This window comes from Pristiophorus japonicus, chromosome 22 (genome assembly GCF_044704955.1).
Source record: "Pristiophorus japonicus isolate sPriJap1 chromosome 22, sPriJap1.hap1, whole genome shotgun sequence".
Taxonomy (NCBI): domain Eukaryota; kingdom Metazoa; phylum Chordata; class Chondrichthyes; family Pristiophoridae; genus Pristiophorus; species Pristiophorus japonicus.
In genome coordinates this window covers 60,947,047-60,961,054 of record NC_091998.1, presented here as the reverse complement: position 1 = coordinate 60,961,054, position 14,008 = coordinate 60,947,047, and the positions used below count along the sequence as shown (strand labels likewise).

Here is a 14,008-nt window from a genome sequence, read left to right as displayed (position 1 = left end):
AACTGCAGCGATCACTCAATTGTCACCCACTGTGTCAAAGGTGACACGATTTGTGGATGGAACCTCTATTGACAACAAATTTGTAACAGTGGAACTGATCCAAGTATTGAGTGAATAGATGCTTTTAAATTATCGTTGAGACATTTTTGAACTGATTCAGCAAGAAGTAAAGAGAGTAATGGACACTGTATTGAACCATCCCTCACAATCTAACAACCAGAACTAAATACCGTTAGAACAGACACTCGCTGGACGTCTCTCCCTCTTAGATTATTCAGTTGCCCACGTTTACTGTGATATTAATATCCAGGATTGGAAGGATGATAAGCAAATACATTAAATTATTGACCGGTGTTCTTTTTGCACTATTGCCAGCAGGCGAGTCCCCATTCTTTCTGGGCCACTCTTCCAGCTGGGGAAGTGTAATCGCCTTTGCATTACAATGCCTGTTACATTTCTGGTGAGATATCTTAATTTTCCAGAGCAGCCTCTAACTCTATAATGGCTGACCAGTACATTTCAGGTGAGATTTCGTCCTCTGGGTGTTACTGTAACGGGCAGTGCATCCGCCCTGTACAGATCCTGACTGATTTTCATTTCACTGAAGTAAGGTAAATATTGATACATTTACTTGTACACACCAACTCGCTTTAGAATTTCAATCCTCAACAAAAACACAACCATTTCGCATCAATACTTGACTCAACAACTGAACCTACAACTGTCGTTGTAACTTAATGTCCCCCAAAAGCCTAAGACTTGCAGTGAAATTCACACCCACTTCCATTGATGCACCTCTTGGTCGCCGCATTATATAAAAAGGATATAGACGCACTGGAAAGGGTGGAGAGGATGTACAAGGCTTATACCATAAAGATGAGGTCCTACCTGCCAGGAAAGGATGAACAGGCTGGGTCTCTTTCCTCTTGAAAAGAGAATGCTGAGCGGTGACCTAATAGATGTTTTTTAAATTATGAAATGTTTTGTTAGACTAGATTCAGACATAGAGCTTCAACTTTTGGGCAGAAGGAGACCTGAAGCCATGAGTATAAGATAGTTACCAAGAAATCAAATTGAGAATTCAGCAGAATCATCTTTACCCAGAGGTTGGTGAGAATGTGAAACTCGCTACCATACAGTGTAGTTAAGACAATTGTGATAGACGCTTTTAATGCGAGTATAGATAACCAGTTGAGGCAGTAGAGAATAGAGGGATATGCTGACAGAATTAGATGAGGAAAGATTGGAGGTGGCTCGAGTAGAACTTAAACACCGGCATGCAATGGTTGTGGCAATGGCCTGTTTCTCTGCCATGTGTCCTTTATAACTCTTTATCAATGACATTCAATTGATTGATACAGGTCAATGGTTTAATTCAATTTGTCTAAACTGAAATACAAAAACTGTTTGAACTACATTCGTGACCGGTGGTGTTGGATCGAGACTGTATTATATGACAACACTCACGGTTGGATTTCAGATGGTTAGGCCCAGAAAGTCAGCCTGGCACAGAAGGTAAGTAAGCCCAAAGAAGAAACTCGATTGGGCCTGTTCCCTGATTACTTATTATACACAAGTATTTTACATAAACCCTTTAATAGATGAGCGGACACTACAGAATTCATTGCTGGAAACTGCATTTATTGTCATGCACCTCTCAATTTTTGCAACACAACAGGAAATATAGACATTTCAGTAACTGCTTGTTATGTCAAGAAATATATGAATTGAGCCAGCATTATATGTTCCAGGATAGGTATTATCTAACAATAATTCCGCATAATTATTGATCCTTCATGGAATTTACAATGTGAATCAACCATGTGTTATTATCAAAACAATATCTGTGTAGAAATTGGAGAGTTCATACAGAGTATTTAGATAAAAAACAAACCTATTTGATGTAGATGAGTCATTAGTTGAATAACACCAGCTCAACACCAATGCAGTGTCCCTGGTTTCAGTATTGGAGCCTGAAATTCCCAGAGCACTAGTTCGAGGGTAGAGCAGAGAATATGTGAGAAATACTGAGTTGTGGGAGTCAGTGAGAGTGGAGATAGACAGAGAAAGAAGGGAGCAAGAAAGCATTGATTTAGAGCACGTGGGAACAATGTATCATAAGCAGATGGATGGAGAGATGGAGGGAATGAGAGAGTGAGAGGGAAAGAGATGTATAAAGAGACGCAGACACACAGAGGCAAAGGCACAGTCAAGGAGAGCAAAATCATTGAAATTCAGATCGAGGTAGCCCTATACAAGAAGCAAAGGGATGAAGAGAGAGCTAGAGAGAAGGGGACATAGGGCGAGAGAGAGAGATTTTGAGACACACAGGGAGACAGAACAGCGAGATAGACAGAGGATGAGAGAGAGAGAGAGAGTGAGCATCCGACAGGAGAGTGAAAGCAATGAACGACACCACATGGGCAATATTTACGCTAATAAGACGAATGGATAATGAGTGAGAGAGAGACTCTAGTGTGGTTGTCAAACCACTATCCCAATCAAAGGAATTGAGACAAAGAGAGATCACAAGCCAATAAGAGAAAGACAGAGACAGGGATTCTGGAGCAGGCAGGGAGATAAGAAAGTTAAAATTGCAGGAGGCGTTAATAAGATCAGGATTGAGGGACACAACGTTCATTGAAAACAAACACAACAAAATCGTGCTGAACATTTACAAATCCCTGGCTCGGCCTCAGCTAGAGCACTGTGTACAATTCTGGGCCTCACACTTTATGAATGATGTCAAGGCCCTTAACAGGGTACACATGAGCTGATCAGACTGATACCAGGTATGAAGGACCTCAGTTATGTGGAGACATTGGAGCATCTGATATTGTTCTCCTCAGAACAGAGAACGTTAATGGAAATCCTAACAGAGCTATTCAAAATTATGTTGGGGTTCTATCGAGCAAGAAGGGAGAAAGTATTTCTCGGGCAAGTGGGTCGGTAACCAGATGTCATATATGTAATATAATTGGTAACATTAAAAAAAAATCAGAGCATTGTTAAGAGCTGGAACATTAAAAGACAATTGGAGTTGAAGAGATTATGGGAACAACTGGTGATATGGCACAGACTTTCCAAAGAATCCGACGTAGGTATATTGAGCCGATCGGCTTACTTCTGTAATATTCTCTGATTCTATGATCCGCATATCGCATCGGTGACTCATTTCCATTCAAGACTCGTACAGGTTAAATGCGTTTCAAGGGAAGGGCTTGGTTGGAACCTGGGCTCATTGCATCTATTAATGGACAGGATCGTTCTCATTGGTGTATTTTACCAGACTGCAATTCGCAGTTCATACCTGTCAAAATCTATTGGTTATTTGGAAGAAACACTGGTTTCTGTACAAACCGTTGTCAAAGAATTAACTGCCAGTTCAGTCTGGGTGCCAGAAGTTGCTGGCGGGACAGCTCGGTATCTGCGATCAGCGTTCGGTTCGTGTTCAGACCCCATCACTGTAACCGGCTCCTGCGACAATGCTGCGTTCCTGCCTGACCCTGTTTCTACTGCAGCTTCTGAACTGTGAGTTATTGCTCATTGAATGTATTCGGTTATGTATAGATACGCTTATTATTATGAAAACATGTGCCTCATTAATACAACTATTGGTATTTATTTGAACACATTGAGGTGATGTGGAAAGTTAAAGCTGTTTGGTTTATGTAGTTTCATGTAGAGTTGAACGATATACCGGGACTGGTTTCTCAATCGCCTTCCAACTGCGGCTCTTGTATGGACAGAGCAATGGATTGAAAAACTTATTGGAATAGTATTAATGAGTCGGTTAAAAGTAGAGCACTGATAGAATAAATTGTATCGGAGCGTTAGGTCAATTTACAGAAAACGAGAATATTTTATTCAAATATGTCAATCATTGGGAGCGTATGAAATGTATATTGATATTGTTGATTTAATTTACAGAAGTTTAATGTAATACATCTTTTGGGTTGTTTGATTTTAAGTTCCATAAAGTTCAAATAGGCAATTAATTCGCCATTTCTGTCGGTGTAAGTGAACGCGTTTAAGCTATTTTACATCTGATTCACACTTATTTTTAAATTCCCAGTTGAGAATTTTATCAATCTTGGATTTAGACAAAAATCGAACACAAACACCGAGGCAGTTTTGTTTCCTTTTGTCCCCTGCTGCTCTTGTGCAGATAGAGCTGACTGAAGTAGAAATTCTAATCGGAGTATTTAAACCGAAATTGCTAGAAATGGAGTGCGGTTGCTTTTAGAATAGAGTGTGTCGGAGCCTGGGATGTAAGTTAACTCACTGAGTGTAGAACACCAGTCAATGCTGCACCGACTGTCTACTGAATCCACACACACATTTCTATAACAGATATTTCTCAGCAGAAGTGCTGTCTAACGCCCGCGTGATAGAGTGAACTGAAGTACTTTATAGAGTACATTCAGCATTAGAATGTTGGATAAGGTTTATCAATATTGCATCATAAAATATTCACCAGTGGCGGAATCAATATTGTTTCAACTAACTTTCTTCATTTGTAAAATTATTATTAAATACACTCTCCATCTAATGATGATAATAAAATGTATGAAACTTTTGCGAATTTGCTGTTTGAATGTTTTGTTTAGTTAGTGAATATCTTCAAAATTATTATAACTTTATATCAAATTACGTTTTCTATTTATTGTGTCACGCAATTATTAAGCTTGCTCAATCTTCTTCCACATTCCCATACTTTTCATACAGTGCCATGTAGTGTTTAACGAGATATCGGGACTTGTTTCCCAAACTCCTTGAACCTGCTCGATATATTGTGCTGCGTTTTTCGGTCGGTGACTCCTTTCAGTTTTTTGCTGTGACAGAAATGTGTGGATTCAGTCGGCGGTCGGTGCAGCTTTGACTGGTGTTCTGCACTCAGTGAGTAAACTTACAACCCAGACTGCGACACGCTCTGTTATAACAGTGAATGCGTTTCACTTTTAGTAGGATCTGTGAAAATAATCCGATTAGAATTTCAACCCCAGTCTACTCTGTCTGTAAAGAAGCGCAGGGGACAAAGTAAAACAAAACTGCCATGGTATTTGTGTCCGATTTCGGTTTAAACAGGGAAAAGGAAAGGCAAGCAGGCACATTGCAAATAATGGCTGCAAAGGAATTGAAGAAGATCTGATTGTATTTTGAAATGCATTTTATTTGATCAAAAGTCTTGTCCTCCACACAACCCTTTCATAATTTTTAGACGTAGCTCCCGCCTCTATACCCTTGGTTTGTTCTCTATCTCCCGCTAGTCATTGTTCCCGGTCAGTCTTAATTCATCTAATTCTGAGTGACTCTTCGTGGTTACTCCGGTTATTAGTGAGACAGCTTCTCTGTATGTACTCGTTCCTGAGTAACTTCGGTTACAGGTAAATGTCAGTGCCAAAACCGTTGGGGAATTTGTTATGCGAGTGTTCTTATTTAGTTATTGATTATCTTCAGAATCATGGCTCCTTTATATCTAATTAATTTTTCTAATTTATATATTTATATACACAGTGTCTTGTAATATTTAAGTTTTCTCAGTCTTCTTGGACATGCAACTTATTTTTATACAGAGTCAGGTAGAATTTAATGAGGCATTGGGACTTGCAGCGTTATCTCCTTCTGCATGCGCGCACATTTTATACAATGTCATTAGATATCGGAACGTATTTCTCCGTCTCCTTCCATCTGCTGGATATTTTTTGCTGAGATTTTCGGTCTATGACTCCCTTCAGTTTCTCACTGTTTACAGTGTGTAATTGGTTATATTTATTAATCTCGATCAATAACTGAGGCTGGTTTATTGACATGCGCACGTTCCCGCACTGTTATCAGATACATCATTCGTTTAATGAAATATATTTCCGTGAATTATTTTTTCTTTTATTTTATACAACGGATTGGATGCTAAAATCATGTTTTGTAGATATTTTAAAGAACTTTTTCTGCGATTCACCGAAAGGAAAATACAGGAATATTTAAATTATTCCCTGAATCATTTTCACAAACCGCGTGCTGATTATAATCAATTTACAGCAAACGGGTTTATTTAATTCAACTGTGTTATTCATTGGGATCATATGAACGGAATATTGGAGTCCATATAATCCCAATTTTTGGAGTTCCATTTAATATATAATTTGGGTTGTTTGATTTTAATTCAATCAATTTCTAATATGGTTTCAATTCACCATATCTGCCAATAACAGTAAAGCGCTCGAATATTTTACAAAAGCAAAATACTGCGGATTCTGGAGTCTGAAATGCTCGAATATTTTACATTTCATTTACACTTATTTTAAATCCGAGTTGAGATTTCTATCACTCTTCGATTTAAACCCTATATTGAACACAAATACCGCGGCCGTTTTGTTTCATTTTGTCTCCTGTGGCTATTGTACAAACAGTGCAGATGGCAGTCTAAATTTAAAGCGAGACTGCTAGAACTAAAGCATGGTCACTGCTAGAATAGAGTATCGGAGCCTGGGGTGTAAGTTAACTCACTGAGTGCAGAACACCTGCCAAAGCTGCAGCTAATGCCCACTGAACGCACACAGACATTTCTGTCACACATATTTCAGTCGAAATGCATCCTGGGCCCTGTGTGATACACAACATACAATTAAAATAAATATTTTGTTCAGCGTTAGTAATAAAACTGACTAGAGCTGGATCCAATATTGTTTCAATTAGCATTAATTAGTAGTATGATTATCTTGAAGTACACGATAGAAAAATTATGTGACTGAATTAACCTTGGGGAATTTGCTGAGTATTGTATTTTAGTTAGTGATGATCTTCAGAATTAAGCCGGTTTAATATTAAATGAATCTCCCTATTTCTTGCAGTTAAAAGCACAGTTTCTCGTAATAATTAAGTTTTCTCAATCACCTTCCACATTCCATGCTTTGTGAGACAACGTGATATATTGATTAGGGGGATTACGGGGCATATTGCTCAATCTTCTTCCATTTGGTTGATAGTTTTTGCTGAGATTGTCATTCAATGACTCCGCTCAGTTTCCACTTCATGTTTATCTATATTTATTATACCCTGTCAGCAATAAAAGCTGATTCATTTACTTGGAAACGTTCCCGCACAGTTTATGATGTTTTTAGGGAACTATATTACCAGGAATAATCTGTCATTTTATAAAACTGATTGGATACTAAAATCCAATTCATTAAGCTAATTTAATGAACGTTTTCTGCAATTAGTAGAAGAGAGTAAAACATCATCAAATGTCTCTCACTCACTGAAACATTTTCATAAATCATGTGCATTTCAAAATCTATTCACTGAAAATGGCATATTTTATTCAAAACGGTAATTTATTTGGATTATATTCAGTCAATATTGAAATAGATTGTGTAATTTGTAGAATTATCTTCGATGAAATAATTTGTTATGTTTGTTTGATCTTAAATTCCATCAGCTTCGAATAGGGAATCAATTCTCCATTTCTGTTGGCGATAGTGAGCATTCTCACGTTATTTTAATCCTTATTAACACTTACATTCCCAGTTGATAATTGCGTCAAACTGAAATTGACTCTCTTAGTCTTGAACATCAGACAAAGCTGCACCCACTGTCGACTGATTACGAACATTTCTGCGATGGATGTTTGTCAGGAAATGTGCTGTTTTGACCAAAGTGTGATGCAGAGAGATGGACTAAATATTTTAAATAGCTGTTTCAACATTATACCGTTGGAAAAAAATTTCAGTTATAAACTAATTATAAGGGAAACAATATTGTTGCAATTTGCATTAATTATGTGTATAATTATTGATAATTCTACCAATCAAAAATGATGTTACTGGAAATTCCAAAATCTCCGTTGGATTTCGAAACATAGAAAGTTAGAAATTAGGTGCAGCAGTAGGCCATTCGGCCCTTCGAGCCTGCACCGCCATTCAATGAGTTCATGGCTAAACATGCAACTTCAGTACCCCATTCCTGCTTTCTTGCCATCCCCCTAGCAGTAAGGACTAAATCCAACTCCTTTTTGAATATATTTAGTGAATTGGCCTCAACAACTTTCTGTGGCAGAGAATTCCACAGGTTCACCAATCTCTGGGTGAAGAAGTCTCTCCTCCTCTCGGTCCTAAATGGCTTACCCCTTATCCTTAGACTGTGAGCCCTGGTTCTGGACTTCGTCAACATTCATAAGAACATAAGAACATAAGAATTAGGAACAGGAGTAGGCCATCTCGTCCCTCGAGCCTGCTTCGTCATTCAACAAGATCATGGCTGATCTGGCCGTGGACTCAGCTTCACTTACCCGCCCGCTCCCCATAACCGTTAATTCCCTTATTGGTTAAAAATCTATCTATCTGTGATTTGAATATATTCAATGAGCTAGCCTCAACTGCTTCCTTGGGCAGAAAATTCCACAGATTCACAACCCTCTGGCAGAAGAAATTCCTTCCCAACTCGGTTTTAAATTGGCTCCCCCGTATTTTGAGGCTGTGCCCTCTAGTTCTAGTCTCCCCGACCAATGGAAACAACCTCTCTGCCTCTCTCCTATCGATCCCTTTCGTTATTTTAAATGTTTCTATCAGATCACCGCTCTTGCTTTGCTCTTGTTTAGTCAATGAAGTCTCCTTCCACAGGCTCCATTGTTTTTATTCATGTATTGTTTAATAAGATATCGGGACTCGTTTCCCAATCTCCTTCCACTTGTCCCCTGCTTTGGTCGCTTTGTGTACCACCAAATCATGAACTGGTTTGTATAGTTATTTTCGGCAGATAGCGATCAGAGCCTTATACCCTGGTTTTGTAAATATTCGGTGGTGTTTGGTAATGTTCTAACCGTGATAACGTTTATTCAGGTACTAGAAAACCGGTATAGATTACTGTTTGCGCGTTTGCTGATCAGCGTCTGGATTGTTTGCTGTGAGCTCCCTCTGGTGGTTAACTGGAGATATTAACCTGTAATTTTCTTTGTTATTCATTTGCTTCCTCAATCGAACAGGAACTCATTTAAGCATGGAAATTGTTCGAATCTGGCCTGAAATAGTTTCATGTAAAATTTTAATTTAATTTTTCACACAGCTAATAATCTGTAATGAAATGAATGTTCATATAAGCACTCTATTGACTATTTTGTAATTCCTAAACCAATGTAGTCAACTTGAATGACCTGAAAAGTCTGTGGCTTTGCATCGAATCCAGGAAGTTAAATTCGCAGCATAGAATATCCCCAAATTCTCACATTTTACTTATAGTCCATTGAATACTGGAGGAATTCGCAGATATTTTGAGCTGTGTAGATGAACGAGAAAAAAATAACGACTGAACAAGGCAAAGACTGACCAGTTAACCGAGACGATATGCGACAAACTGGACCAATGTGTAACTGTCCGAATCTCGGTTGTAGGTTGTTTTAATGTATTCTGGTGATCAGGGAGAGACGCTGTTCAATCGGGAATATATTGGCCAATCCTAGTTGCTATGAGAAGCTAGTTCTTATTCTTAAATCACTACAGTCCTTGTGGTGAGAGTGTTCTGGATCCCCACAGTTCATTGTACTTTGAATTTTCTTGCTGACAGTCCCATTCATTTCTTGCCCCAGCGAACTCTAATTCTCAATATCTCATTACAGGCAGACCCGGGAACAGTCAGGCTGACGTGTCAGGTAACCGCACCTTCTATTCACATTATCTTGTATCTCTGCTCGAATCCATCCCATTGAATATTAAGGATGGGTAACAAACTCCCGGCATTATTGCTCGCCGATAATCCGTTGGCCGTTTGCCCCTCAGAAGGGAGGAGGGCCTCCCGCGGACCGTTACTAAAGATCTTTAATTCCAGCTCAGTGGCGGCTGCTGTATTGATGCTGGCAGATAATAAACGGGGTCCCTGAAGGGCTCCACTGACACTGCTTTCGCTCCCAAAGGGCGTCTCACTTTCCACTGCGCCAACCAGCGATGACATTAATATATGACAATCCATCCCGCCTTTTTCTCCATTGCCTCCGGGAACCGGGGGAATGTCTTCCAGTCCTGACCTGCACTGGCCTCTCTGTAAATTCGGCTAATCCCCATTGAGCATGATGGGCAGCTGACCATTGCAGCCGCGCCCATCTGCCGATCTCTGGAGGCAGCAATATATTGAGTCTTTCCCCATCTCGTCCCCGTGGAAGCCGCTCTGGTGCTGGGAATTTCCTGCTGAATCCCGGTTCCCTGCTCGTTTACACCGTTTATTAGTAATATCCTCGAACTTTTTCCATGTTCAATATTTGCTCGCGGATTTATTCAGGGACTGGGAAGAATCTAATGTTCCCATTGATTCCTCACATGACCCCCCTTGCCCGGTGAGTGGGAGCGGTCCGCGCGCTGGGAGACTGCGGGTTTAATGCACTGCAACCGCTTGATGTTATTGCTGATATTTTACAGAGCCGGTGAAGCTGAGACTGGTGAATGGTGGCAGTCCGTGCGCTGGGAGATTGGAGATTCATTACAGGGGACAGTGGGGGACCGTGTATGATGATCTCTGGGACCGGCCGGACGCCGCTGTTGTGTGTCGGGAGCTGGGATGCGGGGCTGCGCTGTCAGCACCGGGCGGGGCTCACTTTGGGGAAGGGACCGGACCCATTGTGACGTCAGATGTTAAGTGCGGCGGGACCGAGACCGCTCTGCGGGAGTGTGAGTCATCTCAATGGATTCACCGCTCCTGGCCACACTCCTGGGATGCCGGCGTCATCTGCTCAGGTAAACATCTTTCTCCTGACTCTCACCTCCCGCCGCGTTTGATGGTTTCTGGAAAAGAACGGAAGTAAAATAATCTGCGACTGTCCGAACACGGGAAGTGAGATGATAATTATAATATTCTCCTGTTGTTATTAATGTTATATTATTAATATTCCGGTCACTGTTTGTGTTTTAATAATATCGCTATTATATTTGATTAGCATCCCCCACCTAGAGCAGTCAATACTTGACACTCGGCACATTTACAAAGCAGACAAAACAATTCCCATTGAGATTTGACCCGAAGCCGCGGTGAATGAGCTGATCCGCGGGAAAAGTCACAATCTCAATCCAACTCCCATTCTTAACCATCGGCCGCTACCGAGCATGCGCCGTGAGCCCGGCTGTCCGCCTGCGTTAATCGCTTGACCTGAGACCTGGGGGCCGGAATTGGTTAAGGCCAAGGGCCGCCCAAGTGCCGCCAAAAGGACCGCCGGTGGCCGCCGAGATACCTGACGGTAGGGCGGGAGTTGCAGCAAAAAGGTCCTTGAAAGGGCGCCTGGTGGCAAAAGAGGGACTTACACCTTCAATCTCGGCGGGCAGCGGACGGGAGCTGCCAATTTCGGTGGCAAAGGCTCTTGCCGCCCAAGTGCTGCCGAGGAAGGTGTCAGGCCCACAGAGGGTCGAAGATCTGAAAACAAAAATCAATGCAAGAAAAAAAGAAACCTTCAGGGGACCCCATGCAGGTAATCCGCTGTAAGAATTTTTGTTTTAAATGTTCACTAACCTTTTTTTGCAGGTCTGCATATCTATCGTCGGGAATAGAGCAACCTCCACGCAGCGGTCCTTCCCCGTTCTGGCGCCGACTCCTGCCTGCACTAATCTAGCATCTCAGCAGGCGGGAATTCACTTGCGCCACTTGTCCATCCGCTGACATCAGCGGGCGGTTCCCGGCGGTACTCTCCTCTCTCTCGCTCCAGCCCAGGTGCAAACTTGCACAGGGCGGAACCCGAAGACGAATGATGGCGGATCTCGGCGGTAGGTGGTAAGGCCATCTAATTCGACTCCCTGATGTTTTACACGGACTGTAAATCTGAGACTGGGGAGGGAGTTGTTTCAGTCTGGGGGACGCCTGGGTAATGAGTCTGTGGGCAGCACAGGAGGCAACTGCACTGTATGATCCCACAGCAGCCTACACATTCCCATTGATTTCAAATTATGATAAATATTGAGAAGCTGGATACCATCCAGGACAAAGTAATCTTCTTGAACGGCTGTCCGTCCATCACAATAATCATCCACTCCCTCCATCACTGACCTACTGCAGTATCTACTGCCTACATGATGCTCTGCAACAACTCACCAAGGCTTCTTTTGCAGCACCTCTCAAACTTGCCTCCTCTGCCATTAAGAAGGATAAGGGTAATTGGTGCATGGAATCACCATCACCTCCATATTACTCACCGAGTCACGCACCATACTAACTTGACCATACATATATATCACAATTCCTTCATCATCACTGGTTGAAATTCCCAGAACTCCCCATCTAACAGCATTGTGGGAGTTCCTTCACCACAATGTTTTCAGCAGTTCAAAAAGAAGGCCCATCACCAGCTTCTCAAAGCAAAAGGGATGGACAATAATTACTGGCCCTGTTAGCGTCACCCACATCCATATAATTATGTAAATATTTCACAGATGTATATACAACCTCCAGCACAGAAACAAGCCATTCAGCCCGTGGTCCATGTCGGTGTGTATGCTCATAACGAGCCTCCCACTCCTCCTCATCTAACCCTATAAGCATCAACTTCTGCATTTGTTCATTCTGTTAAATGCAGTTATTCTATTCGCCTCAACTACTTCTTGTAGTGGCGAGTTCCAAATTCTAGCCACTGTCTGGATAAAGATGTTTTCCCTGAAATACATATTTGTACTTTCTGGTTAATATATTTATATTAACTAGAAATGACTGCTCACAAGTGATAAAATATTTTGTGCGTTACCCTGCCAACCCTGTTGATACTGACTGATCTCTATCAGGTCACCACGTGGCCTTTTCTATAGCAAAGAGTCCCAGATTGTTCAATATTTCACAATAAGCAATATGTTGTTCCATATCCACACTGCTACTTGTCCACAAGCTCCCGCGGAAAATGTATTTTTTACATCAAAATCCAGGAATCGTGCTCTAAAATAAACCAAAAATACTGCGGATATTGGAAATCTGAAATAAAACCCGAAAATTCTGCAAATACTCATCTGGTCAGGGAGCGTCGGTCGAGAGACAAAGTTAACCTTTAAGTTAGATGACCTTGGCTCATTACTAAAATAAGATGGAAAATTCATGGACAGCAGCTGTTATTACGGGAACAATCTCCGATAAGTGATGGTAGCCATTATCTAAGTGATCGTTCTGTGTCGCAGTTATTACAGGGAAAGGTCTGGAACCCCCCTAGCAAGGCTTATCCGTGATTAAGTGAAACTCATCAATGAGGGATAAACTAGGTCTGGTTCTGCGCTCACCGAATTTATTCTGGGTAATTTGGGCCATATGCTTGTGGAAATGTGTGATTAAATATGAGAGTAGTTGCGGGAATGTCACTGTCCTCCGTTGAATCCTATGGGAGCGATCTCTCCCTCTATGTTGACTCCCGTTTTTTTCGTAGGATTCAGGCCTTTTTGTGCAAGAAATCTGAAATTGTGCCGGGTGTTTATTCCGTCCCAAGCAGACAAAATATAAACAACTCGTCTGGTCAGGTCTCTTTAATTTATGGAATTACTAAATCCAGTGAGATGTTTCGCAGGATCATCTGCCGGACGTATAATCGTAATTAAATATAAATTGCGGGACTTTATGGGAGATCATGCAATGCATAAGAAGTGTGAGCAAGAGAAGTTTTTAGTGGAGTGCCCACTTTAATATACATTCAATCAACTGCATTTAAACCAGTTGGATTGGGGATATGATCTCACTGGGGTGGAGGAGGGAAGAATGGAAGCAGAGAGTAGGGGAATTGCGGGGTGTAGATGGGAGGAAACCTGGAACATAGGGACAGGCGTAGGTAGTTCAGCCACACCAGCCTGTTCCGCCATTCACTGAGATCATGGCTGACCTGTAACCTAAATCAATTTACGTGCCTTGGCTTCATAGCCCTTAATAGGCTTGGCAGATATAAAATCATTAATCCAGTTCGCATCTATTGCTTTTTTGAATGAGCGCTCTACAGTTCTAATCCACTCAAGCAAATCAATCTTAACCATATATATTCAATGGGAATACTAATCGAGTATATGCAAACTCTCCT

At 41.4% G+C, this 14,008-nt stretch overlaps 1 protein-coding gene across 1 annotated transcript in view; it reads left to right on the top strand.

Annotated features, from left to right (window-relative positions):
- Positions 1 to 14,008, top strand: part of LOC139235074 (scavenger receptor cysteine-rich domain-containing protein DMBT1-like) — a 66,068-nt gene that overhangs the window by 29,980 nt on the left and 22,080 nt on the right. The window contains exons 2-3 of the mRNA XM_070866208.1: positions 9,611 to 9,643; positions 10,404 to 10,718. Of these exons, the coding sequence (XP_070722309.1) occupies positions 9,611 to 9,643; positions 10,404 to 10,718 (348 nt within the window). The remainder of the gene's footprint in view (positions 1 to 9,610; positions 9,644 to 10,403; positions 10,719 to 14,008) is intronic.